Source organism: Sarcophilus harrisii, chromosome 4 (genome assembly GCF_902635505.1).
Source record: "Sarcophilus harrisii chromosome 4, mSarHar1.11, whole genome shotgun sequence".
NCBI lineage: Eukaryota > Metazoa > Chordata > Mammalia > Dasyuromorphia > Dasyuridae > Sarcophilus > Sarcophilus harrisii.
Genome location: NC_045429.1, coordinates 333,701,130 through 333,728,681, shown reverse-complemented (window position 1 = coordinate 333,728,681; position 27,552 = coordinate 333,701,130). Strand labels below are relative to the sequence as shown.

At 55.2% G+C, this 27,552-nt stretch overlaps 1 protein-coding gene across 1 annotated transcript; it reads right to left on the bottom strand.

Annotated features, from left to right (window-relative positions):
* Window positions 1-7,850: 7,850 nt before the first annotated feature.
* On the bottom strand, window positions 7,851-27,302 carry MLLT6 (MLLT6, PHD finger containing). The gene is given in 21 exon segments (XM_031966154.1): window positions 7,851-11,929; window positions 12,339-12,665; window positions 13,426-13,516; window positions 13,902-14,254; window positions 14,605-14,693; window positions 14,805-15,005; window positions 15,134-15,282; window positions 15,369-15,435; window positions 16,048-16,109; window positions 16,111-16,154; window positions 16,348-16,608; window positions 16,825-17,345; window positions 18,091-18,301; window positions 20,577-20,675; window positions 21,286-21,417; window positions 21,831-21,924; window positions 22,682-22,785; window positions 23,901-24,010; window positions 24,347-24,401; window positions 25,577-25,656; window positions 27,145-27,302. Coding segments are annotated over 21 exon segments (3,201 nt in total). The 5' UTR covers window positions 27,254-27,302; the 3' UTR covers window positions 7,851-11,887.
* Window positions 27,303-27,552: the final 250 nt, after the last annotated feature.

Here is a 27,552-nt window from a genome sequence, read left to right as displayed (position 1 = left end):
GCCCACCACGGGGTGCCGACAGCCCCGCCCCGAGGGCCCGGGCACAAACGCCGACGCCCGTTTGGGGAGCCGGACTCTAGGCCCCGGGCCAGGCTCCTCTAGCCGGCGTCGTTTCCGCGTAGCCCGAGGCCTCCGAATTTGCCTGCGCTCCGGGTACTGACTCTCTGGTTTGCCGGAGGCAGAAAAGGCGTCTGTAGTGAGTGGGGCCCACGTGGAAGCCCCCAGAAGCCCTCGAGGCTAACAAGCCGGGGCCTTAGACTACCCAGGCTCGCAGATAGGCTCGGGATCCGGGTAGATTGGATTTGCTTTCCTTCCCGGACAAATGGCGATAAAAGGAGTCGGTGCAGTCGCGTATCGGGGCTGAGAGGCCAAGGTGCGGCGAAAACACCAAATATGTGCTTGCTAAGCTGGGGGCAGCCCGGAATAGCCACCACCACAACAATGATAGTTTTCCCACTGATCGTGACCCCTTTGGGGCAAAGCTGCCCGAGTGATTTGCTGTTTCTTTCTCCAACTCATTTTGCAGATGAGGAAACTGAGACAAACTTGTCCACATTTGGTGTTTCCTCGGCAAAAATGCTGGAGTGGTTGGCCGTTTCCTTCTCCAACTCATTGTACAGATGAGGGAACCGGGAAGAATAGGGCTAAGTGATTTGCGCAGGGTCTCACAGCTAGTAAGGGGCTGGGGCTGGATTCGGATTCAGGAGGAGCTTCCCTACTGCAGCCCCAGAATCTGTCTACAATGCTGCCTGCGGCTGCTGCTGTGGTCTTCTAAGTGTGCAGAAACACTTTTCCTTCAGCAGTCCGAATAATGCTAGAGCCGCGGATGGGTGGCTTCGAGGGTGGTCGGATTGTTTTCCTCATCCCCAGTCATCCTGATCTCGCCACTGGGCCCAGAAGGCTCCGGAGAAGAAAACCCTGCATCTAAGTCCAGCTCACTTTCCTGTCATGGCAACACCTTCCTGACGGCATGGTTCTCTTCAAGGACCGACAAGAGGAGAAAAAATGTTTTAGTAAAGAAGGGTGATATTGAGACAAGGGGAGACAAGACAGGGGAGAGAGAGAAAAAATGGAGAAGAGAAAGAGGGAGAGGGGGGAGGGAGGGAAAGGGGGAGAGAGAAAGGGAGGTGGGAGGATGAGAGATGGAGAAAATGAGAGTCACAGTGAGGAAGACAGAGAAAGCAGAGACAAACACACAGAGAGAAACAAAGTTAGACAGAGACAGAAACAGACAGAGAGAGACAGAGACAGAGAAACCAGAGAGACAGAAACAGTGACAGAAGAACAAGAGGAGGGGAGAGGGGGCAGGAGGGAAGGGGGGGAAAAAGGGGAAAAGGGGAGAAGGGAGGTGGAGGGGAAGATGGAGAAATGAGAGTCCAGGAGGAAGACAGAGAAAGCAGAGAACAAACACACACAGAGAGAAACAAAGTTAGAGACAGAAACAGACAGAGAGAGACAGAGACAGAGAAACCAGAGAGACAGAAACAGTAACAGAGCACAGAGACACAGAGGAGGGAGAGAGGGAGGCAGGGAGGGAAGGGGGGAGAGAGAAGGGAGGTGGAAGGATGAGAGAGAAAATGAGTCACAGGGAGAGAGAAACAGAGAAACAGAGATCCAGAAACAGAAAGACAGAGCACAGAGACACAGAGAAGGGAGAGATGGAGGGAGGGAAAGGGGAAAAGGAGGGAAGAGGAGAGAGAAGGGAGGTGGAAGGATGAGAGATAGAGAAAATGAGTCAGTGAGAGAGAGACAGAGAAAGCAGAGACAGAAACAGAGGGAGAGAGAGAAAGTGAGACAGAAACAGGGAGAGGGAGAGAGAGAAAGTCAGACAGAGAAAGGGAGAGAGAGAAAGTGAGAAACAGGGAGAGAGAGAAAGTCAGAGAGGGAGAGAGACAAATAGAGGAGAGAGAAAGTGAGACAAACAGGGAGAGGGAGAGAGAGAAAGTCAGACAGAGAGAAAGTGAGACAGAGAGAGGGAGAGAGAGAAAGTGAGACAGAGACAGAGGGAGAGAGAGAAAAAGAGAAGGAAAGTGAGACAGAGGCAGGGAGAGGGAGAGAGAGAAAGTGAGACAGAGGGAGAGAGAGAAAAAGAGAAGGAAAGTGAGACAGAGACAGGGAGAGGGAGAGAGAGAAAGTCAGACAGAGAGAAAGTGAGACAGGGAGAGAGACAGAGATAGAGGGAGAGAGAGAAAGTGAGACAGAAACAGGGAGAGGGAGAGAAAGTCAGACAGAGAGGGAGAGAGAGAAAGTGAGACAGAGACGGAGAGAGAGAAAAAGAGAAGGAAAGTGAGACAGAGACAGACAGACAGAGACACACACACAAAGAGACACAGAGAGAGGAGAGAGAGAGAGAGAGAGAAGGGGGAAAGAGGAGGAAATGAGAGACAGAGGGAGAGTCATAGGGAGACAGAGAGAAAGAACAAGGGAGGGAGAAACAGAGGGAGAGTGCACCATACAAACTTAAACGGGGAAGGAGAAGGCTCTTTAGTCCTGTGAGCTAGATATGTAAGAACCATTACAGTTGAAGAGCCCTTGGAGGTCCTCCAGTCTCCCCCATCCCCATTTTACAGATGAGGAAACTCATTCCAGTTCCAGACAGGAATGCCTTAATCAGCAAACATTTATTAAATACCCACCAAGTTGGTGACAGGTAGGAATAGGAACTCGGATTCCCTGACCTCAGATTCAGGCTGTTACCCATGAGCAGGTGGAGGCCCAGTACCAGCCCATCCAGACCGCCAGATCCAGGGTCCCTCCTGCTGCAGCAAGTCCAGCTCTTCCGGGCCTGGGAGAGCGCCCAGGCCCGAGCACCGCCCAGTACAAGTTGCTGACCAGGCCCCTTGTTTACATAAGAGCTCAGCCTCAAAGGAAAAAAGCCAGGAGGAGTTTGGGCAGGGCGGGGGAGTTTGCTGCAGCTGCCACAGCCTTGTTGGGTGTCCATCTCAACAACCAACTACTGTTTTTTAAAAATCGTATATTATTCATAATCTTTTGTTTTTGTATCATGTTCAGTATATTGCTCCTCCCTCTTCCCTCCCCTCCCCCCAGTCATTCCCACAAAGTTCTTTAGACTGAATTCCTCGGGGGCCTAGAACTGCCTTTTACCTTTCTATCTATCCCCAGGGCTTAGCTCAGTGTCTAGCACCAGACAGGTACCTAATCAATGCTCATTGACCGACTGACCTTCCTTGTCTCGAAGTAAGAGAAAAAGGAAATCATTTGGCGCCAGCTGGATATAGCCGTGAATGCAATATTCCACACCTGCAGCTCCCCATCTCTGCGCTGAGGGAAAGGAGATGTGTGTTCTGCAGTGAGTGGGAGCAGAGGTGTCTATCCAGGAGCAAACCTTAAATCCTGGCCCTTCTCTGTCATGGAAGAGAAGGGGCTGGGAGCCCCAAGGGAAATTGGGACACCGAAACATGGGAGAAAATCTTATGATTTGGGAGCAAAGAAGGGACCTCCTTTAGAGAAAGGGAAATCCTAAAGGAAAGATAACTTGCAAAACTGGAAAATCACTGCGAATGAAAACTGAGCTGCTAAGTAGGAGTTACAGCTCTGTAGTCTGGGATTGATTGTAGGCCGCAGAAGGTTCCACAGGGCCATTATCCAATATATAAGATACAGAACTGGAAGAGATCTTAGAAATTATCAAATCCAACCAACAAGTTACAGAGGAGGAAACTGAGGTCCTGTTAGGGGAAGTTATTTGCCCCAGGTCACATAAGCTGTGAGTAACAGAGGTGAGAGTCAAACCCAGGTCATCCACTACAAATCTAGTGTTATTTTTTTTCTACCTCACCCTGCATCCTTTCTGGTCAAAAACAAAGTCTTTGCAATTCCAATAGATTTGAGGTGGAAAATATAATTCTCAAACAGAGAGAACTATGGAGACTGAATGCAGATTGAAGCATATTATTTTCAACTTTTTGTGCTATTGTTTGCTTTTTCTTTTTCATGGGTTTACCCTTTTGTTCTGATTTTTCTTTCACAGCACGACTAATAGGAAAATATGTTTAAAATGATTGTACATGTATAACATATAGCATCAGTTTGCTTAGGGAGGAACAATAAAAATAAAATCAATTTCAAAATCTTACAAAAATAAATGTTGAAAACTATATTTACATGTAATTGGAAAAATAAAATACTATTGAGGAAAAACAAAAAAACAACAACCCAAAGACAAAAGTCTTTGGTTTTTCCAGCCACTTTCTCCATATCCCTATTAATTCTCAGTAATAACAGGTACTACTAGTGAGAAGATTTTTATTCTTTCCAACAGCTGTATGCTTTTGGGAGGAAGGAAGAAAGAAGGAAGCAAAGAAAGAAGGAAGTGGTTTCATATTAAGCTTCTATTTGTTGTCCTCACAGCAACCCTGGGATAGAGCTATTATTAGCCTTATTTGATAGTTAAAGAAACTGAGACAGAGAAAGGTCATTAAATGTCTGAAGCTAGCTATCAGCTCAGGTCTTTCTAACTCACTCATTGCTTTATCCATTTTGGCACTTAGCTTTCTCTACAAAATTTTACATATGAAAGTGTTTAGTGCTAAAAATTTTATGAGGGTTTTTACATGAGTAAATAGAAGAGCATTTGTTTTATAAGAATTAACTTTACTGGGACACATCTATTCCCAACTGTGCTGGTAGACTCAATCATGGAAGATCTCAGAAGTGCAAAATGTTTGTAGTAGTCCTTTCTGTAAGAAGTAGCAAGGAACTCAGGGGCTGCCCATCAGTTGGGGAATGGCTGAATAAATTGTGGTATATGAATGTTGTGGAATATTATTGTTCTGTGAGAAACAACCAGCAGGATGATTTCAGAGAGACCTGGAGAGAGTTACCTGGACTGATGCTGAGTGAAATGAGCAGAACCAGGAGATCATTGTACATGGCAACAAGAAGATTATGATCAACTCTGATGGACCTGGCTCTTTTCAACAATGAGATGATTCAGGCTAGTTTCAATAGACAGTGATGAAGAGAGCCATCTGCATCCAGAGAGAGGAATATGGGGACTGAATGTGGATCACAACATAGGATTTTCATCTTTTTTGGTTTGTTTGTTTGCACTATTTTTCTCATTTTTGTCCTTTTCAATTTGATTTTTCTTATGCAGCGTGATAAATGTGGATATATGTTTAGAAGAAAAATGTCCTACAGAAACTTTTGAGTCTGTAAAAATGATGGGAGAATGTACCAATATTAATGAAGTCACGTATCACACATTCTCAAAGCCAGAGCAAGAATTAATCTCAGAGAACATGAGGTCCAACTATATTGTTTTAGAGGGTAGAGCCTCACACAGTCCATGTCCCCCTTTTCTTAACAGTTGTGTACTAGGCCTATGAAAGTATCAAAACAACAACAAAAGGAATTAACCCTTGCGCTCAAAGAGCTTACCTTCTCTCTGGGATGACAAAGTGTATTTATGTAAGTATGTACAGAGTAAATACAAATTAGAAATTAGGTAGTTAAGGAGGGAAAGCCTAGCAATTGGGGGAAGGGATCAGGAAGGCTTAATGTAGAAGAAAGAGCCATGAGAGAAGCTAGGAAGGGGGGAAACAAGATAAGTTGGAAGGAAGGGGGCATTAATAAATGCTTACCTTGGATAAAGTCCTGTTTTAATAAAAAAGAGGTGGTGATCAGGTTGTGAATGGCTTTAAAAGCCAAATTGAGGATTTATTGACTCTTCTCCATCTCCAGTCTTTGCTCACAATACTTCCATACCTAAAATATTCTCCAGACCTCCCACCTTCCCCTCAAGATCATCTAATACTTCTGTTTCTTGAGTTTTCTTGGTAAACAAACTGAAATGGTTTGCTATTTTCTTCAGCTCACTTTGCAGATGAGGAAACTGAGGCAGAGTGAAGCGACTTGCCGAGGGGAACATAGCTAGTAAGTATGTGAGGCCAGATTTGAATTTAGGAAGATCTCTCGCTGACCCCAGGCTCAGTACTCCATCTGCTCTCCCACCTCGCTGCCCCCTACTCAACACCAAAGAAAGTCAGTGTTTGTTCCTGTTTAAGGACAGGATCATTCGCTGCCCCAGACTCTTTCAGAAAGTCATCTACATTCAGTTGCCACATTAAATGCCTCCATTTTTCTCACTCAATTCGAAACCCTTTGTAATGTAGGTCCTATCATGGTCATCCAATTTCTCCAAATGACCGCTGATCTTTTAATCCCCAATATAAAGTGTTCTCTGTCTTACACACACACACACACACACACACACACACACACACACACATCTGAATTAAGTGACTTGCCCAGGCTCATACAGCTAGTGTCTCTGGTCCTCCTGAGTCCAGGGCTGGAGCTCTATCCACTGAGCCATCTGCTTGCCCTGCTTTCTTCTTTCTTCCTTCTCCTTTCAGTCCTCTCCATAGCACTCTGAACCAGTTTGTTGATCACCCGCTTTTCCTGGATAAATTCTCCCTTGCAGGGTGTTGTGACAAAGCCATCTCATTCCATCTCAGTCTCCTTGGCTGGGTCTTCATGCAGATAAATCCCGCTGGATTGTCTTTCCCCTTCTGTGTTATCTTTGTCATGTCCAACTTTCCCTGACTGCACGGACCCTGTAGCTTGCTTCCTAGGTTTGCTTGAGTCCATCCTCCGCCCCCCCCCCCCCCCCCCCCCCCCCCCCCCCCCAACAGACTGCAAGCTGCTTGAGGGAAAGGTCTGTGTGTTGGCCCAGCACACAGTAAGTGCTTAAGGTTTACCGAATTGACATTTAGCCCAGTGCTTGATGCACTTTCCAACCATTTGTTCTAGCTCTAAATCAAGCCTTTATTAAGCGTTTGCCACATTTGAGACACTGTGCTCTAGACACTGGGTTTCTAAAGACAAGTGAGAAAAATCCCCCAATGGTCCCTCTAGGAAAAGACCGGAGACGCACAGAGCTTCGAGGCTTATAAAACCCTTCTTTCCCCCTACAATAACCCAGTGAGGGAAGCAGCACAAGTGTCACTCTGTTTTCCGGAGGGGGGATCGGTGACTCACTGGTGCCCACATGGCTAGTAGGGGCCAGAGCCAGCCCTGCCTTGCCCCACCTAGGAATCCATGAGTAGGCATTTGTGGCCGCAGGGGGCTGGGGTTTTGGGGGCGCAGACAGGCCCTGCTGCCGGCTGTTTCCTGAGCCCCAGCAGCCTGGCTCGCTGCCATCCACCTGCACAGCTGGAGAGGGCCTTCTGGTGCCCAGTCCAAGTGTCCTTCCTGCTCCCCAGCGGGTTCCTCCTGGGTCTGTTCCATCTCACCCGCCCTTAATAGATTCAACAAGTAAACATGTGCAGCCTCAGGCCATCTCATATAGCATGCACCCCATGAAGAAACAGAGGTTAGGGGAAATCATCTGCGCTGAAAGGGACCCAAAAGGAATCATCCCGTCGAGGGCTTCTGAAAATTCTCTCATAACTGCTTTTCACCTGAGAAATTTTTACTCAACCCCAGGTATATAAAACAGGCATACAAATCAAACATTTACTGATAAATCTTAATTTTTCGAGCCTGCCCCCCCATATTTAGTTACTCGATCTCAGGTTAAGAAGCTTTGATCTAGTCCAATTCCTCTGTTTCATAATTAAAAACTTAAAAAGTACAGCAAGTGATCATGTACTGGAATGGCCTCATTTTGCAGGTATTGAGTAGCAAGAGGAAGATTTGCACCCAGTTCCTCCCACTCCAGAAAGACTCTTTCCGCTTCACCGTGACCTTTCCAAGGCCCACCAGTTGGTGTCAGAACTTAGATTCAAAGCCAAGTTCTGTGCTATTCCCAGGCCATTGCCCTATTATATCACAGGGTCTATTCTAATCAGTATCATTAGACAGACAATGTTAGCCGTGGACAATTTTTTTGTAAAACATTCTTTTATTAAAAGAACAAGTGCTGTTTACGAACTGCCCTTTGTACAAATAACATCAGTTATACAAAGATACAAGATCTGAGTTATACACACCACAGGGTGAAGAGGGGGGTGATGGGAAGCACTACCTCTTGGGTTGAGGAAAGAAAGGGGATTCAGAAATGGGGGGAACAAACATTGGATTTTGCAGACTGCTGTTCCCTTCCATTCCAGTTCCCTTGAGTATCTGGGGGATGGGGGAAGAAGGAGGGGTGAAAAAAATCAGGATGGGATTGAGATGAAATTCATTGCCAGCCTGAGAAAAGGTGACAGAGATGTTCTTTTGGGGGCCTCTTGGAGCAGAATGAGACAGAAGGCCAGTGGTCAGCCATCCCATTGTACCCACTTCCCTTGCAGACATTTCAATAAACCAAGGGGCAAAGGTGGACCATAACTGTGCAAAGGAGGTTCCCAGGAGCATCTCATCCTGCCCCCATTTCCACTTCACCCTCATTTCCCAGAGTCGCCACCTCCCACTCCCTTCTAGCTGGTACAGTCTTGGGAGAGGGGCACTGGGGAGGGCACCATGTCTTCCCCCTTCCCTCCGTGGTTCCACAAGCTCCCCACCTCTTGCTAGACAGCAGGCTGGACAGGGTAAGGAGGGCAATGGGGTGAAGGGCACAGGGCTGGTGGAGCTTACAGTGTTTGTTTTCAGGGTTGGGAAGAGTGCTCAGGGTGAGGAAGGCCTGTCCCGGATCTCCCAGTCCTCCTCCTTCCCCTGTGGACCTGCACAAGGCCAAGCCCCAAGGACTCTTCCCAGGACTCCAGGGAGTCCTAGGTCTCTGGGGAGCTCCCCCACTACCTCCAAGTCAGGACATGGTATGTGTGTGTATGTGTGTGTGGAGGGGGAGCGGTATAGTAGGAAGCCAAGGGAAAATCTGGCCTCCCTTCCTAAAGAAGAAAACATCATGGGGGGGGGAGGGAGAGAAAGGGAACTTTCAAAAGTATAATTCTTTATGTGGCAGATTGGAGATGCTCTGATCAAAAGCAAGAGTAAGTGCTACGTATGACCCTCCCTCCCCCCAGCGCCCACCCCCGAGACACGGGTACAGACAAACTCTCACAGGCACACCCCCACGGGACGCACACAGCAGCAGACACGCGCTCCCACTCGCCCTCACAGCACTTACAGTGACACTCACCCACACAGACAGATGCACCCGGGACCCCGGACCAGGCTTGCAGACACAGGCCATGCCCTTCCCTGCCTGCCCTCCCTTCCTGCAAGCAGTCTGATGCCCCAAGCCCCCCTCCCCCTCCCCCCACCCTTACCCCATTCTCCAGGACAGATGAAATGCTGGGAGGGGTAACACATACCCCTGCCACTCTCACCAATCTCCCAACTCGACTTCCTCCCCGACTAACCACATCCTTCCCCTCCCCAAGACACAGAGACGGCTACCTTTAAACAAATCTGCCTCTCTCCCTCCCCCAGACTCCCCCCTCCCCCCACTTCAGTCTTAAGTCAGTTCTCACCAAATCTACCTGATGCGAAGGCCTGGGAGGGAGCACCTGCGAGGCTGGGCCTCCTGCAGAGCCTCCATGCCGGGTGGGCTCTCTGAATCACAGCCTGACCCCTTCCGGCTTCCTTCCCCATTGGAGGAGCTAAGCTAAGCTTGCTAGGGAGTTCCTTCCTCCCCTCCAGCCCCAAAGTCCCAGGCTCAGGCCTGCAGCTCAGAGGGGCTCTCTGGGACCCCAAGGCGCCAAGGCCCAGCAAGGGGATTTCAACCCCAGCTCACTAACCCTGCCTCACTACCTCAGCTCAGAAATAGAGTTACTTCCCTTATCGTCCTAAATACCTTAACTTCAGCTAGAATGTACCTGATAGGGCCGGGGAACCCTTCTAAGATGACACAGTATAAGTTCAGGAGATCTCTGGATGCTATTTTTGAGGGGTGGAAGGGAAGGGGCGAAAGTGTTTAAAAGTTTAGATAGATTAAGGACAAGATGATAATTTATCATTTCTCCCTAACTGCCTGCAGAACATTAATAAAAAGTGATTATTTCAGAGATTTCCAACATTGCCTCCTGAGCTCTTGGTGAGCCTCAGAGACTGCCCGGGGGGGGATGTCCCCCCCTCCCTCCTCAGGCTCCCTGTGTCTTATCAACAGGATTATTATTTTCAGTATCAGAAAAGAACCGATTGAGCAGCGTGGGCAAAAATATATCTGCGCTACGTCTTCTGTCGTTGCCAAAAATATATACATCTCCTCTTCTTTATTTAAAAAACAAAACAAAACAAAACAAAACAAAAAAAAACAACCCCAAAACAGAAACACAGAAACCACACATGCAAAAAGAATGACAAAGCACACGTATCTGGATGGGTATGAAAGGATCTCTCCCTGCCTCTGCCCTTTCCGATGACGCCCCCTACAACCCCCCCCCCCCCCAGTGCAACTGAAGCAGACCTCTTTACTGCCCCCAAACTCATCCTGTCCTTGGCTTTCTGGGAGGGGAGGGAGAGCCTCCTGGCTCCCCACCAAGAGGAAAGGCTGCTGGGCAGAGGGCTTCCTCCTGGGGAAGGCAGGCTTGCTGGTGCAGCTTGCTTCCCGCCCCCAGCCCTGATTCCTGGGGGCTCCCCAGGCCTAAGGAGAGGGCAAAGAGGCTAGAATGGGCAGACAGAACGAGCGGATTGTGGCGGACCCTCGCCTCCTGCCACTCAGCTATGTGCGTGTATGTGTGTGCGTGTATGTGCTAACATATCTATGTGCTCGTATGTGTGTGTGTATGTGTGAAGAGGGAGGGGGAGAGAGGGGAGGGGGAGGTGCTTGGAGCCCTTGGGGGAGGGCAGAGGTCCTGGGCTGGGGGGTGCCCACCCAGGAAAGAAACAGACGGCAGTTACCCTGGCTAGAGACCCCCAGTGGCCCGGGGGCCACGGTCTCCTTCGCCCTTCCCTGCTCGGCATGCGCTCTCCCCACCCTCCCTAGTCCCGGCCTCCGCTAGCGCCCACTCGCCTCTCACCCCAGCCTCCCAGGGTCCAGTGATGAACACACCCAAACACACACACACACAGATATTCACTCACAGAGCCGGCCCCCCAGCACTGTCACAGCACACCCCCACCGATAGGTTCTAATAGTGCAAAGAAGTGTGGGGTGGAGGGGAGGGGAAGGGGGGCCAGGACGCACACCCAGCCCCTCCCTCCATCTTCCCAGGAGGAACCCCAGGAGGGGTGGCTGGGGAGAAGGGAGGAAGCTGGGCTCTATGTGACTTATTAAGATGGAAAACCCCCGAGCTGACCTCCCTTCCCCCATGCCTGCAAACAGTGGGGCTGGGGAGCCCCTGCCCCTGACAGAGCTTCAGCCTCCTTTAGGCTGGAGGCCAGAGCTACATATGACCTCCCCCGCAGCCCCCACCCGGAGACCCGGGTACAGATAAATTCTCCCAGGCACTCCCCACGGGACGGGGGCAGGGAGGGAGGGGGCTGCATCGAACCCCAGCCTCACCAACCACTAAAACCACTCAAGCGCCCTCCTCCTGTGTCTGCTGGGAGCGACACGGCCATCATCCCCAGCTGCCCCCCTCGATCCACTTCCTTTCCCGGCCCGGCCCAGGCAGGGAGGGCGGATCCCTCGGCAGGGGTCAGAGTCGACTCTCCTCTCCTTGTAAATCCCCAATGGGGACGTCTCCGGAGGGACGAGAGGGCTGATGGGGAGGAGGGGGAAGAGGGGCTGGCCTCCGCAGAGGACAATCTCAAAGGATACGGATAAGTTGGAGCTGAGCCTCCTGCCTGAGGGAGGAGCGCCAGGCTCATCTCTCTGCCCCATCTCTCTGTGGGGTCCCTCCCTGACAAAACCCTGCTTAGTCCTGTGGCCAGGCCGGTGGCAGGATCTCAGCATGGGAAGGGTGAGACCCGTTTGCACCTCCTCTATGCCAGGGCTTTCCAGTGTCTGAGCACGGGTGCCTGCTTGCGGCTGGGCCCCCTCTGGGGCCAGGCTTCCCCTGAAGCCCCCCTGGGGCAGGGAGGGGGAGGGGTTGGTTTAGCCTTTTTCCTGGTTGCCTGAGGATCCTTTGTCACCGCTCTGGAAGGAGAGGAGAGGAGACAAGACTGGGGCGTTAGCAGGGGGTGACGGTCACCTCCTCTGCACCCCGGTCCCCTTTCCTGCCACAGTCCCTTTGACCCTTTTACCACCCAGCCTCTAGTCAGAGAAAGCCGGGCTGATCTGTGACTCCACAAACAACCACCCAAGGTCTCCTCCAGAGCAGGAGCAAGGGGGACTGTGACCCCAAATGTGAGCTGTGAAAAGAGGGAGGAGAAGCTCCAACCTCAGAGCCCACCTGGGCCAGGTCTAGACTGGTGACCACTGGGCGGGCACCTTGCTACCCTGCTGGCTTTTTCTTCCTGCTTCCTTCTGCTGTGGCTACAACTCGACCCTCCAGAGTGCCAGGGGGGAAAGGGTGAGAGGGGACCCCAGAGGGCACGGTACCCACCCCTCCTTTCTGCCCGCTGTTGTCCGCCCCGGGGAGGCTGAGGAAGGGGTTGGTCTGGGCGGTGAGGACAGGGGGCCCGCCTGCTGCTGCCGCCATGAGGGTGGTGCCGGTGCCCAGCGCCGGAGCCACCAGAGAGCCCGCGGGCAGCAGGGGTGGGGCGGCTGCTGAGGGCAGGAGACCAGGGGTGCTTGAGGGCAGCAGAGGGGCAGTGCCGCCTGCCAGCAGGCTGGCCATGGGGAGCTGGGAGCCTCCAGACATCTGCAGCCGCTGCAGCTCCCGCTTCTGCTGGATCTGCTGGATCATCTGGTACACGACAGTCTGGTGATCCTGCAGTAGGGAGGACAGGGTAGCTGGTGCTGGGCTGGTTCTTGAACTTTCTTTCCCTTCCCTGAAGTCCACTCTGCCCCCCCCCCCCCGCCCCTGCCACTCAAAATAAACTCCATGCAGGAAGGCACCCCATCTTATCTAAGCTCCCTGTTTTCCCAAGTTTATACAATGAAGACACTTAGGGCTGCTGAATGGACTGCCCTGGCCAGTTTCCAGACTTAAGCTCTCACTTTTCCCTGCTCTCTTCCCTCTTCCTGAAGCGGCCAATCATTGAGCCAGAGTCCCCTGCCACCCCCTAACAAGCCCTTTGGTTCCTTTTCTAGAAGAGTCTCTCTTTTCTTTCCCATTCTTACACCCTGTCATTACAGGTTAAGGATCTAGAACTGGAGGGGGAGGGACCCGAAAGGTCACAGGATCGCAGATTCAGAGCTGGAAGGGACCCAAGTGGTCACTGGATGCATTCCCCTCTCATTTAAAGGAAAAAACTGAGGGCAGAGAAGGGGATTAATATATCCAAAATCATGCTGGCTGAAGGGAGAGTAGCCAGGTCTTCTTCCAGCACAGAAGTCAGCGTCCTTCCTGCACCAGCCTCGGTGGGGGCTCTGCCCGCTGCGGGCACTGTTAGGCAGCGCTATACAGGAAGCAGAGGGGGAGGGGAAAGGGGATCCCTGAGGTGGGGGTCACTTTCCTAGGAATCCTCCGGGGAACATGGGTGGGCCCTGGGAGTTCCCGTGCGGTTGGGGGTGACTGGGCTTGTTACCGGGGTCAGCTGGGGCGAGGTCAGAAGCTGCTGAAGCTGCTGGAGCTGCTGCTCCTGCTGTTGGAGGAAGTGTCTCTGCTGTTCTGTCAGACTGCCAGAGGAGAGGAGAGAGAGGTCAGGGCCCACTCCCTCCTGGCCCCAAGAGCAGAAAGTGGGGAGGCCATTGAGGGGCAGGCCTCTGGCCTTTCCTTAGGTCAGACCAGAAAGAGCTAGTGTAGCAGGAGGGAACCCCTCCCCTGGGCAAGGGAAGGAAGCAGGAGAAGGGTGTTTCAGTGCTGAGGAGATACTTTTAAACTGGGCAGGAAGAGGAGGCCAGTGTCAGTCTCCGGCAGCACAGGAGGCCATCTCTCTGAGCTGTGTGGAGAGCAACTCTGTGGCTGCATGGGAGAGATCTTATGTGATCTGGACATGCTCGCTCTCTCTCTTTCTCATTACACTAGTTGCCCAAAACTGGGTTTCCTTCCCCACCCTCTCACCTGCTGAGTCCCCCTGGAAGTTGCATTGTCGGGGTTCCGCTGCCCTGGTTTAGGCCGGTAGGTGTTGGGGGGGCCACAGCCCCATTAAGCCCACCTAAAAGTCCATTGAGGGGCAGTGTCCCTCCCCCTGCCAGGCCTCCGAGAAGGCCATCAGCCATGGACACTGTCCCTAAGCCAACTCCTCCAGCCCCCCGGGCCAGCCCGTTTTGTGACTGTGGCTGCTGAGGGGCTGGGGGGCCAGGCAGGGCCAGGGGGAGGGTAGCTGGACTCTGCTGCAGGAGGGGCAAGGGTGGAGGTGTGCTGTGGAAGGATAGTGAGGAACTGCTTCGGCTTGGGCACCCAGAGTGAGGGTCCTGGAGGAGAAGAGATGGAGGTCAGAACCCGAGCGGAGCGCACCAGCACCAAGCCAATGCTGCCATCCCCTGCTGACACCTGTTTTCCTCCCAAGCAACAGCTTGGGCCTCAAAGAATGCTTCACCACCATTAGCTCCATTAAGCCAGCTGCCTCCCCCCAGGATGGGGGAGAGGAGAGGGGAGAACCTGTGCCAAACTGGCAGGCTATCCACAGTGGTGGAGGCCAAGCAGACTGTGGGCCCTGCCCAGGGGCCCCTGAAAGGGCACTGGGCATCAGAAGCAAGAATGCTACCTGGCACCCCTCCCCACGCCGGGAGACCTGCCTGAGGGACTCCCCTGCTGCCCATACCTCGGAAGACATGGAGAGGGAATTCTCCAGGCCAAAGCTGTTCTTGCCAGGAGGGCTTTTGCTGGTGCTTAGGGAGTCACTGCTGCCAGCTGAGGGGAGAAGGGACAAGGACAGTGGGCGTCAGGAGAGGACCGGGACCAGCCCCCCTGCCAGAACGCCAACCCCACGGGGCCTGGTAGAGCGCCGGGTCCCCCATTCACCATTGGGTGGCAGGCAGTAGGGACCCTGGGGGGTGGGTCCATTGGCAGCGGGCACCCCAGCAGGTACCACAGGGAAGGGCACGGAGAGCTGCACGTTGAGGATCTGGAGCCGCTCCTTCTTTGCTGTTAGGCTCATGATCTGCTCCTGAAGTCTCTGGTTTTCTTTCTGCAGCGAGTGCAGGGCTTTCAGCATCTCCACAACTGCAGGGGGAGAGAGGGGGCTCAGGGAGGGGCAGCGGCCGGAAGAGCTTGGGGGGTGTGGGGGCAGAGGCCCCGGGTGCCCGCGGCCCGCCCCCCTCCCCGCCCGCCCCCGGGCCAGGCCCCCTCACTGTTGACTCCGGCCTCGCCGTTGCCCTGCTTCTCCAGCAGCTGTTCCATGTTAGCGGTGCCTTGGGCTGCGGGGTCCGGCTGGCTGCCGGCGCAGGGGGCCGCGGGCGCCGTCTGGTCGAAGAGCGTGGGGAGGCTGCTGATGGGGGACCTGCGGGGTCAGAGGCGGGACGCTGGCCGCTGCGCTCCGGCTCGGGCCCCCTCCCGGCCCTCCGCCAGCCCCGCCCCCCGACTCACATGGAGGACAGGCTCTCCTGGGGGGAGGTGCCCCGGCACCCGAAGCTGCACTCCTCCAGGCTGGGCTCTGGAAAAGAGCGGCGGGGGTGGGCGCGATCCCGGCCGGCGCGCGGGTCCCTGGGGGGGCACGCGCCCCGCTGCTCCTCAGACGGGCCCTTCTCCACCGGCGCGCTGCCCTCAGCCGCCCCCGGGCTCGCTCCCAACTAGTCCCGGACCGAGCCTCCGCCACTAGTTTCCAGCAGGAAGTGGGCTCCGGGCCTTTGGATGGACCCAGGTGGGAAAGCCCCGCCTCCTGGGGGGGGGCAGGTGGTGCCTCCCCGCCAATCAGATCGCGGCCACTCCCGGGCCGGGGCTCCCTCTAGGGGGCCAGAGGCGGAGCTGCAGCCGGCAGCGCCGAAGACCATTTGTTTGTAGAATGAATGGGGCGGAGGGGCCGCGAGGGGCCGCGAGGGGCCGCGCTGCTCCCAGGGTTCCTCCAGGGCCACATGCGCGCCGGGAAGGCCGGAGGCGAGCCTGCTTGCCGCCGGCCCCGGGCCTCCGCTCCCCTGCCTGTGAGCCGGGACCGGCGGCCCGTGAGGGGCCCGGCGGCCCCCCCCCGCGGCCGCTCCCTCCCCGTCCCGCCCCGGGGCGCCGAGTCCTTTCCGGGGCGGGGCCGGCGCGGGCCGGGGCGCCCACCTACCTGCGCGGCTGCTGTCGGCCTGGGCCAGGAGGGGCGTCACGGAGCCCGCGGGGGTCCCGAAGATGGGAGGAAGGAAGGCTGAAGGTGGAGCCGGCCAACGAGAACACCTGGCGGGGGCAGCCGGGCTCACGAGGGACGGGCCGGGAAGGGGGCGGGGCTCCCCGGAGGGGACGGGCCGCGCCGGGAAGGGGGGCCCCGAGGGGACCGGCCAGCCGGGAAGGGGCGGGCCCCTCGGGGGACCGGCCGCGCCGGGAAGGGGGCGGGGCGCCGCGGGGCTCCCCGGGTCCTCGGAGGGCCTACCTGGGTGGTGGAGATGGAGGCCGAGGAGGCGGGCAGGGCGCTGGCGAAGGGGGAACGGCTCAGCTGCGGCAGAGACGGGGTGCCTGCGGGGCCCAGGAGGCCGGAGGAGAGCGGCGTGCTGCACACGGCCCGAAGGACCCCACCGCCGTGCGAGATGGGGTCCTTGTTACTGGTGTAGATCCCTACGGGGAAGGGGGTCGGACACCGGAGAAAGCTCGCCTCGCCCGTCATGCCGGCCCCAAGCCACCCGCTCCCCCTAAGCTCAGTGCCCCCGGCCCGACCCCCCTTACGGAACCCCGGGGAGGCTGAGGGACTTTGGCCCGGCTCCTGCCTTGCCCCTCCCCCAGTCCTCCCGAGAGGCTGGTTTCAGGGTCTCTTTGTCACTGGGTTATGGCAGACCCCCCCCCCAGCCCCGGGGTCTCCGTTCCCCAGGGCCGCTTGGTGTCCGAAGGCCCGGGAAGCGGAGGCACTGTTCACACCGGCACTGACCAGCGAGCCCCCGGAGAAGGGCGAGGCTGCTGTGGCTGTGAAGCCGGCCAGCTGGGCCCCAGGGAGGGGCGGTCCCAAGGGCCCTCCTCCCCCCTCCTTGTTCCTACTGCCCTTGGGCCTCCCGGGCCCGTGCCGGTTCTTCTTGCTCCCTTTGTGTTTCTTCTCCTTCAGGGCCTCCACCACCTCCTCGGAGGCGGCGCTCAGGGAGGGCATCCTCTTGTGGCTGCCAGGCCCGGCGCTTCCCCCGGGGACGTGGGGGGCCTTGTACTCTCCTGGCGATGGCACCCGGGCCCGAGCGGTGCCCGACGCGGATGTGGAGAAGCGCATGATGGAGCCGAAGCCAGAAAACACCACCTTCTGCTCAAAGACATCGGCCTTGGGGGGCTCGGAGGCAGGGGGTGAAACAGGGGCTGGCGGCCCAGGGGGCGTCGTCTTGGGGTACTTCTCTTCCTCCGGCTGCTCCAGTTTGGGGAAGGATGAGAAGTCCGGGGAGCTTTGGAGGGAGGAGACTGCAGACAAACAGAGGCGGCTTAGAGTCAGGGTGATATAGGGAGAGGAGGGAATGGAAGCTAGCCCGGGGGAAGGCAGGGACAGGTCTAGATTAGGGAGGAAGAGGCCGACACAGCTAAAACTCAGAGGAGAAAAAGGGGGGGAGAAGGAGTAGGATCCTGGTACTCATTTGGAAGAACTAGAAGTTAGGGGCACACCGAGGAAGAGAAAGGGAAGGCACTGTCAGCGTTTTTCCTCCTGAATCTATCACCATGAAATGCTACATAAATCAGCAAGGCTGAGATGGGGACAGAACAGTGATTTCACTGGTTAAAGGAAAGTCCCAGATGAGAGAAATCCCTCCATTAGTTCCGGGCAGCGCTTGTCTACAGCTTAGTTATATAGAGCAGAACTTCTTAAACTTTTCCCACCCACGACCCCTTTTTCCCCAAGGAATTGTTACGTGACCCTGGGCATAGTTACACCAAATAGATACACAAACCAAACGTTTACTGAGAATAACCCCCACATTCAGTTATGAGACCCCATGTGGGGCTGCCCCTCAGTTTAAGAGTATCAAGAGGTTAAGGGATTTACCCATGCTCACATAGTCAGTAGGTATCCGAGGCAGAATTGGAACTCAGGTTTTCCTGGCTCTGAGACTGGCTCCTTCCCTACCAGAACACTCATCTACTTGTTTTCTTTAAAAGGTGGAGCTGGGCTGGGTTCCAGTCCCTTAGGCTCCCCCTTAGCCCTTACACTCACCTGTGGGCTGGAAGGGCCCTCCAGAAGAAGAGGAGGAGGAAGAGGAAGAGGCAGAGGTGAAGCTGGCCACGCCTTTCCCACTGCTCAGCTTCTTGCCCTTGTGGCTGAGACTGTGGCTGGAAGACTTTTTCCCTTTGGCATCCCTGCTGCCCTCGGGAGGTTCCCGGGCACTGCCCTCATGATGAGAGGAAGAGGAAGAGGAAGAGGAGCCCTGAGGAGGCAAGAGAGATGTAGGACTGAGAATCAGCCCCCCCCCCCCCAAGGTAGAGGGGGGGATTCCGTCCATTGCCCCAGGGTCTGGAAGGAGAGGTCAGAGGGGAGATATGCTCCCCTGCCCCCACCTGCCACCCTTAGGGTGGGGATGATTCTCTCCTTTTCCCACTAAATCAAAGGATCAAAGATTCAGAGCTGAGTTCAAGTCCCTCATTTTACAGATAAGGAAACTGGGGCTTAGAGAAGTTCTGTGGCTTGCCCCGGTTCCCCAGCTACTAAATGTCTGAGGGAGAATGCAAACTTAGGACTTGCCCTCTGCCAGCCCAATCTTGCACCCATTCCCCAGAGGGGCACAAACCAAATTTTCTGGGAGAAAGGCTGTCCTGCTGTGCCACCCTCCCCCCACAGCTGAATTGGACCCAGGCTCAAGAGGGCTGCACCTGGCTCTGCAGTCAGACTCAGGGGGTGCCTGGAGCCTTAGGGGGCAGGCTCAGAGGGGGAGGCAGGGCCCTGCGGGGGGGGGGGCTCTGAATCAATGGAAACAAGGGGAGGCGGAAGGCCTGAGAGGGGGCCTGGTCTGGAAGCAGCATGAGGATGGCGACGGGGGCAGGATCCACAGTGTTATGGGGTGCTAGGAATTTTCAGGCCTGGGAAGCAAGAAGCTGGCAGGCTGCCAGCCAGCCCAACAGGATAATGGGGAGAAGAACGGGGGCGGGGAGAGGAAGACACCCCCTGACAGAGCCACAATCCTCCCTCTTTGTGCTACACACAGCTGGAATTGTGAGGCGGGCAGATGTGGCTCCACTCTGAGGGAAGGCAAGGAGAACCAAGGGGGAGGGAAGGGTACAGGGGGACAGCTGGCCATTTGGAACGCAGGCATCTCTGGGCATATGCTCCCGAAGCAGCACAAATGGACCTGCGCGTTTGCAGACAGACGTGTCCCACGTGTGTGGGCATAAGCGCTCGCCCTCATGCAAGCTCACACACAGACACCAAGGGGCGTGCTCCCATCTGCCCGAGGAGCGCCTGGCCCTGCCTGGCCCTGCCTCCTGGACGCCAGGCGCCCCACCAGGCTCCCCCAGGCTCCTTCACACCAAGTGGGCGCAGCCTCAGGACCTAGGAGGCGAATTCTCTGGCCAAGTTTCCCTCCCCACCCCCCCAGCAAAGAAGGGGGAGAGGGAGAAGGCTACTACGCCTGGGCAACTTGGGCAGTCACTATGGCAACATCACTGGGGCAACCTGATACCCGGTCCCTTTGCCAAAGTGCCCTGGGCGCTGCCAGCCCTGTCAGGGAGGGGCAGAGATGAAGAAGGGGGCCTCTCAGACCCCTGGGCCCCATGGAATGGGGTGGGCTGGAGGGGGCGGGGTGGGCAGGGCTCCCAGTGCCCCTCTCTTTAGGATTAGAGACTCCCAGGCAAGGAGAGAGGCGCAAGCTCTGTTTGCCAGATGTTCTATCTCCCTCTGTGGCAGGTCTGACCCACCAGGGCCCCCGCGGTGCACAGCTGGAGAGGGCAGGGTGGGGAGAGGGCCTGACCAAGGTGCTGTACTAGGGGCCAGGAGGAGGGGAGTGGGGGCACGGCCCTCCTCGAGGTGCTGGAGCGGTGAACCTTCATTCAAGGGAATAGGATTCGGGGCTGATTTCAGAAGTCCTCCGGAGGAGGGCCTGAGGAGCTTTTCATTGCTCCGGGGACACCTCACAGGCTGCCAGGAAAGAGGAGGTGGGTGCTGGGGTCTCAGCTCCCTCTGACTGACCTCTGGGGGGCCATGGCAGGTCGCCTTGTGCCTCAGGTTCCATTTCTGCAGTGAGGGAGCTAGACTAGGGGCTCTTCTGGCTCCAGTTCCACGGCCCTAAGACCCTGCAAGCTGAGGGATGTGCCCTCCCATCGCTGCTGACCACCCTCTTTCCCCCAAAGTGGGAAGAGAGTGAGACCATTCCCCATGCCCCTTCCACCTTCTCTGGGACAGGGACCCGGCGACATGACCCAGCCAGCGGCCGCAGCAAAAGCTCACAAAATCAGAGGCAGTCAGAGCTCACCTAACCAGCCCCTTCATTTTACAGACAGAGAAACTGAGTCCCAGAGAGCCAGAGCAGAGTGCCCTGAGGCCGCCCAGCTAGCCAATAGCATTTCTATTGGCCCAGGGTTCCTGACCCTCCCACATGGCCCACTGGGAAGCCCGGCTTGAGGGGTCCACCGGGGTGGGGCAAGGTCTTCCCGGGCCCCCTCGCCCCCTTTCCTTTGCCCAGGGTGGGGAGGAATGCCAGCAGCTGGTACCTTGTCCGTGACAGGGGGCACAGGAGGAGTGAGGATTCTGGGGGGAGACTCGGGCCTCTTCTTGTGCTTCTGTTTGAGCCGATCCTTGTCCTTACGACTCTGCAGAGACAAAGGTGAGCACACTGAGGTACCGAAGACAGTGGGGGGCCGAGGAGCTGGGCCGGGCATCCCCTGTCCTGGGAGAGGCAGCCGAGGGAGCAGCGCTGAGAGGGCCCTTCTCCCCCTCAGCGTCTCCCATCCTGAAACCAGGCCGGAGGCAGGGATGGGGCTCCCAGGCATGGGGAGGCACCGACAGGTTCCTCAGTGATTCCCAGCCCCTCCCCCTTCTCTCTGCTGCCTACTAAAAATAACCCGCTCCATTATCATGCCAGCGACCCAGCTCGACACACAACCCAGCAAGGACATCCACCCTGGGGACCCGTGGGGAGCGCGCCGGGCACCAACCGGCGCCCACAGACAGCGAGGGACCCCGGCTGGGGCGGGCTGCCCAGAGACAGGCAGGGCACGTGGGCCCCCTCCCTGACGGGAAGGTGACCGACCTCCCCCGGCCCCTGACGCCCATCGGGGTGGATCAGAGGGTGGGGCCCGGGCTCGGCGCTGCTGCGTCACCTCATGCGGAGGCCCCCCCGCGGAGCCCGGGAGACGCTCCCGGGGGGTCGGGGGCAGCAGGCACCCGCTGTTTCTCCTTCCTTCCCTGCAGACGACCTACCTTCTTTGGGCCTCTTTCGTGGTGGGAGCCATGCTTTTCCTGGGAAGACGGCGAGGCAGACTGGCTTCTCCGGCCGGCGATGAAGCCGCTGTTGCCTCCCCCGGAGCCCCCGCTGGAGTGCCTCGACGGCTTCTGGCGGAGGGGTGGAGGGGAATGGGCCGGCTGTGGAGGGGTCTGAGTCAAACCCTCCTCTCCCCAGCCCACCAAAAAGGCCATTAAGGTCAAGCCATCCATACTCTCCCTCTGCCCTGCAAGTCCAACCATCTCCAGGGTGTCCCCAGGGGATCTTTCCTGCTGACTTTGCCCTTCCCTCTAACCCCCGAACCTCCCTCCCAGAGCAGGAGCTCCCTTCCCCCTCAGAATTCAGAGCCAGCCCCCAGAGACCACCGAGTCATTTTTTAGGCCCAGTGCGACTGAGGAATGTAGAGTGTATCAGGAGATGGCCCTCTGACTTGAACCCGGCCCTTTCTGCCAGACTGGCAGCAAAGGTCCCCCTGAGACGCTGATGGGATGGGCAAGGGAGACAAAAAACCGTCCCAACTCACCATTTTGCTGAAGTGGTATTTGCAGTAGCCACAGTATTTGACGTTGTCCACTTCTAAGACCTCTTCCTCACACAGCAGACCAGCCATCTGGGCGCTGAGCCCCCCAACCCAACCCCAGGGAAAGTTAGGCTGATGGAAGGCTCCAGTTGCAGACCACCAACAATCCCCTTTCCCACCAGCCAGACCATCCTCTATTCCCTTTTCTGAAAGCTTATAATTATTAGAAATAATAGCTAATGGAAACATTTTCTGCTTTTTGTCCCATTCCTGAGATGTCAACAGACAAACCCCTCATTTGCACAGCGGTGTCTATGGGATGTGGTCATATATATATGAGTAACATATACATATATATAGGTATATGTGTGTAAATATGTATGCACATATGTGTGTATACACACACACAAATTAGGTAAGACATCATCTTAAAAAGGATTTAGCCAGATATATATATATAGACTATATGTATGTGTGTGTGTGTGTGTGTGTGTGTGTGTGTGTGTGTTTTGGCACATTAACCATCACTGAAGGGGCAGAACCTGGAACAAACAGACCAGTTATGCCTTTGATGAAAAACCAAGGATTTATTTTGGGATGACAAGACTACAGATTTAGGGTTGGAAAGGACCTCAGAAGTCCTTTATTGAAACATTTTACAGATGTGCAAACTGAGGCCCAGAGAGGGAAGTGATTTGCCCAAAATGTAAGCAAATAAGCATGCAAAAGAAGGGCGAAGTCACCAGAATCCAGTTCAGACTGAGTCCACTTCTACCCTTCATCTTTCCTGGGGATCATATAGCTCTGAGAGGGCATCTGGGGGCAGGGGCACACGAGGGAAGGGGATGGCTCACCAGGTGACGTGGAAGGCTTGCCGACAGCCATGTCGGTTACAGGTCATGCAGGCTCCTGAGGCTGCCTTGCTCTCCCGGCCCTGCTCCTCACAGATGTAACAAGTCTAGAGAAAGCAACGGAATGATGGGGTCTCAGGACAGAGAGCCTTGGATTTGGCAAAAGGAAGGGCTTTTTCAAATCCAGTCTCAGATGTTTACCATGTGACACTGGGGGTCACTTAACCTCTCTGAGACTTAGTTTCCTCATTTGTAAAATAAAGATAACAGCACTTGCTACACAGGCTTATGTTGAGGATCAAATAAGGTAATACTTAAAAAAAACCTTCAGGCTCTTATTTTCCTTCCTTCCTTCTGCAGCCCTCTGTGCCACCTACTCCCCTTCCTGGCTCTAAGACCCTATGGCTCCCTCTTCCCCTCCTGCCCGATCCAATCCATTGCCCCCTTCGTTTTTTCTTCCAGGGCTCCTATCCCCCAATTCCTTGATATCTTCTTGTTCCACAATACAGAGCATTCCCAAGGTACAACCTCAATCCTTCCTAATAACTCATGACTTGAGGCTTTAAAAGCTTTATTTCCTCAGCTACCCCGTGAAGTAGGCAGTGCAAGGATCATTCTCCATTATACATATGACCTAGAGGGAATCCAGGTTTTAAGTAACTGCTCCAAGAACAAACAACCACTACATTTCAGAACTGAAATTCTAACCTTGGGTCTTTGGATATTGAACCTGGGGTTACATCTTAATTAATTAATTGATTTTTGGAGAGGCAATTGAGGTTAAGTGACTTGCCCAGGATCACTCAAGAAGGAAATGTTAACTATCTGAGGCTGGAATTGAATTCAGGTCCTTCTGCCTCCAGAGCCGGTGTTCTATCCACTGTGCCATCTAGCTACCCTTCCTGTGCTACTTCTACTAAAACAAACAAAGGTGTCTTTCCCCCAGAACCCATTTTCTCTGGTTTGGGTGTTTGAGGCTTATGTATGTGTAGTAGGGATATGAGGGGAGGCAAAGAGGGAGGATTCTGGGATCTCCAGGGAGGAAGAAGGGAGGAAGCTGATCAAGACAACATGCTGACTCGGCTGAAGCGAATAAGATGGGAAGACAGATGGAAGAGTGGACACAGAGATTGATGGAAGAATGGCAGAAGCTGGAGAGACCTGACAGGGATGGATGAAGGACAGAGGGACAGACCTCGAGAAGGCTGAGTGAAGGACTCACCTTGTTGAATCGGTCGTGGGGCACATACTGTAGGACAATGGGCTCCATGGTGAGCACATTGGCAAATTGTACCTCGGGGATGTACAGGGCACACACCACATGGGCCCAGCCTAAGAGGCAAAGAGACAAGTTTCAGGAACCAGCCCTGACCTCCAGGCATTCAGCCTCTGCAGGACCCTCCTCCTCCAGCCCACTCTCTTCACTCCCAACATGAAACCCAGGCCACCAGTCCTCATTTACATTCATTTCATACAACTCCAATGTCAATTTAATTCAGGGCATCACAAAGAAAAATTCCCAGTACCTTCCTAACCCTTCCCAGGCTAGGAACCTTCAGGCCAAGTTAAGCATAAATATGTCTGGCCTGGGCAGGGGAGCCCCCAGAGAGTCAACGTGCATGGAAGGGTTAATCCTATGGTAGCAGGAGGAGGGGCTCCCTTGCTCACCTCCATTGTCCGTCCTCTTCAATGCCCCATCTTTGTGTGGGCACAGCTCACACCTCTATAAGAAAATACAGGGCAGAAACGAGGCATCAGAGAGGGCATTTAAAATATGGCCAGGGGAGAAGGGAGGGCCTGGGAGGATTTCTTTTGAGCCCTCCCTGGCTCCATTGAAAATAAGTTTAAAAGGCCCCAACTCTGGGGATTGAGGGACTAAGTGCTGGGGATGAAAAGCTCTTATGTTCAGTGTAAGGGATGAGATATGGAGGTTCGACTGGAGTGTGATATGAGTTCAGGGTCCCCTATGAGGAGGCACAATCAATGTCAGGGATGGAAAGGCTCAATGTTGGGTGTCGGGAGCTCAGTGTCAGATGGAGTCAGTGTCAGAGATGGAGGAGTCTGTCAGAGATGGGGGTCCATGTAAAGGATGAGAAGGCTCAGTGTTGGGTGTTGGGGGCTCAGTGTCAGATGGAGTCAGTGTCAAAGATGGAGGAGTGTCAGAGATGGAGTCAGTGTCAGAGATGAAGGAGTCAGTGTCAGAGATGGAGGAGTCAGTGTCAGAGATGGAGGACTCAGTATTAGAGATGGAGGAGTTAGTATCAGAGATGGAAGAGTCAGTATCATAGATGAAGGAGTCAGTGTCAGAGATGGGGGTCCATTTAAAGGATGGGAAGGCTCAATATTGGGTGCTGGGAGCTCAGTGTTAGAGGGAGTCAGTGTTAAAGATGGAGGAGTCAGTGTCAAAGATAGAGGAGTCGTCCGTGTCAGAGATGGAGGAGTCAGCATCAGAGATGGAGGAATCAGTGTCAGAGATGGGGGTCCATGTAAAGGATGGGAAGGCTCAATGTTGGGTGTTGGAAGCTCAGTGTCAGATGGAGTCAGTGTCAGAGATGGGGGAAGAGGTAAAAGATGGGAAGGCTCAATGTTGGGTGCTGGGAACTCAGTGTCAGAGATGGGAACTGAGTGTCAGGGATTTGGGTGCTCAGTGTCAGGAATGGAGGAATCTGTGTCACAGATGGGGGTCCATGTAAAGGATGGAAGGGCTCAATGTCAAATTTCTAGGTCTCAATGGGGGGAACCAAACACTCAGGACTGGGGTATCTAAGTAACAGGATTGGGGGATGGGCACTTAGGAACCCAGGCTTGACCTAAACTCAAAACTCTCCAGCCTCAGCCTTGTTGCCAGGGAAATTGGTGGAGGGTCCAGGGGAGCAGATGTGAGGGGAGCATACTCACCACCCTGGCGGCTCGCTCCTGTGACTCACATTTCCGGCAGAACCAGGGTCCGGTGGGCACCTGGACGATGCCATAGCAAGCTTGGGGGGTGGGGTAGGAAGGGTCAAGTCAGTGCCCAGAGTCCCCTTAAGGACAAGGGCCCCAGAATGGGGGGGATGGGGAGGGGGCTCTTGAGAGCTGGCTTGAAGCAATTTTCTTAATGACTCCCTTAGGAATTGTGGGTAGGATGGGGGGTGCAGAGGGAGTAGAGAGGGTGCACCTTCATAGGGATAAGCCAACCTCCTTGGCTCTCATATCTTATTCTCCACCAATTCCTTGGGAAATTCTTCGAGGGGTTACACACAACCACACAACTACATAACCAAACAACATCAAAACATGACAATCACACGTGACCACACAACAAGACAACCCCATTTCCTAAAAGCAAGGGTAGGCCCTGGGAGGTGGGAGATTTGGGTCCTCGCCTTAGCCCTTTAGACGACCTCCCTCACACACAATTTCCTCCTAGCCTTCCCTCTTCCCCGTCATCAGAAACTACATAAAAAAAGGGAATATTTATTTACACTCTCCCAGCGAGTCGTGTTAAGGTTTGCTACGTATCTATTATTCCGGAGGGGGAAATAAATAGCCAAGGCGGAAACAACGGTATCCTCTATGCCCTCACTTTAGCTAGCCGGGCAGCCCAGGTCAGAAGTCACCTACAAGGGCAGGTGCCAGAAAACTAACTCTGGGGAGGAGCTGCCAACAGCCACAGCAATTGGGCTCCTGGGCAACAGGGGCTGTTCCCGTGATACACGGGGCTGGGGGGGGGCTCCCGGAGGGGGGCTGAAGGGGATGCTAAGATCCAGGTGTCTTCTGCCTCCCCCGCCCCCCGGTTCCTCCAGGGTTGAGCCACCTCGTCATGTGCTGCTTCGGAAACTCCCAACGCCAGTATCTCCGGTCCCACACCTTTCCCCAGAAACATCTTCCCAGTCTCACCCTCTTCCCAACACCCCTGAAAGTCTCTGCCCACCCTCAGCCCCCCGGCTCTGAGTCCCTGCTCTCGCCTCCCTCATACCCCTTCTCTAATCCGGAAGCTGAGGGGGAGGGCCGGCTCCTTCTGACCTCCCTTTTTACCACGAAGCAAGAACCAAATTAACCAAATGGGGTTGGGGGGGTTGGAAAAGAAGAGTTGTATTCTGGGCACCCCAAACTCGGGACGGGGCAGGCGGGGCGAGGGCGGTGGTGAAGCCCACCGTGAATCGCCCTTTTCCTTGGGCTCCCCCTAAACTCATTCAACTTGGGGGGGTGGGGGGAGCGATATGATCCGAACAATAGGCGAGAAAACAAAGCCTCGCCGCCCCCTCCTCCTCCCGAGATGGGGGTGAGGAGGGGGGTGTCCCCTTCCACCTCCCCTTCCCCTTCAGGTGTGTGTGCGTGGGGCCGGGGCAGGTCCCCACGGACTCGGGTAGTCCCAGGAGTGGACGCCAGTCTCCGCCGGCCCGGCGATGGGGGGCGCAGACCCCCGCCCCCTCCCTCGGCCCCTTCCGCTGGGGGGGGTCTCGCCCTCCCCCTCCCCCTCTTACCTTGATGGACAGCGACGCTACACGCGTGTCCATCGCAGTAGACTAACGGATTCTCCGCCCAGCCCCGCTCGTCCGAACACACGCAACAACCTCCTACCATCTCCTTCATACTTCCATGAGCTCCCGGGGGGGTGGGGTGGGGGGGCGCTGGGGGGTCCGCAGGGTAGGGAGGGAGGGAGGGAAGGGGGCTCGCTTCCTCCTCCCCTCCTCCTCCTCCTCCTCCTCCCCCTCCTTCTTCTCCTCCTCTTCTTTTCTTTCTCTTCTTCTTCTTCTTTTTCTTCCGCTCTCTCGCCCTCTGGCCGCCCCCGCCGCTGCGCTCTTGCCCTCATGCCCCGGCGGGCGCCCCCCCACCCCAAGAAGAACCTGGCTCTCCCCTGCCCCCCCTCCCGGGCCCCCCCGCCCCAAACT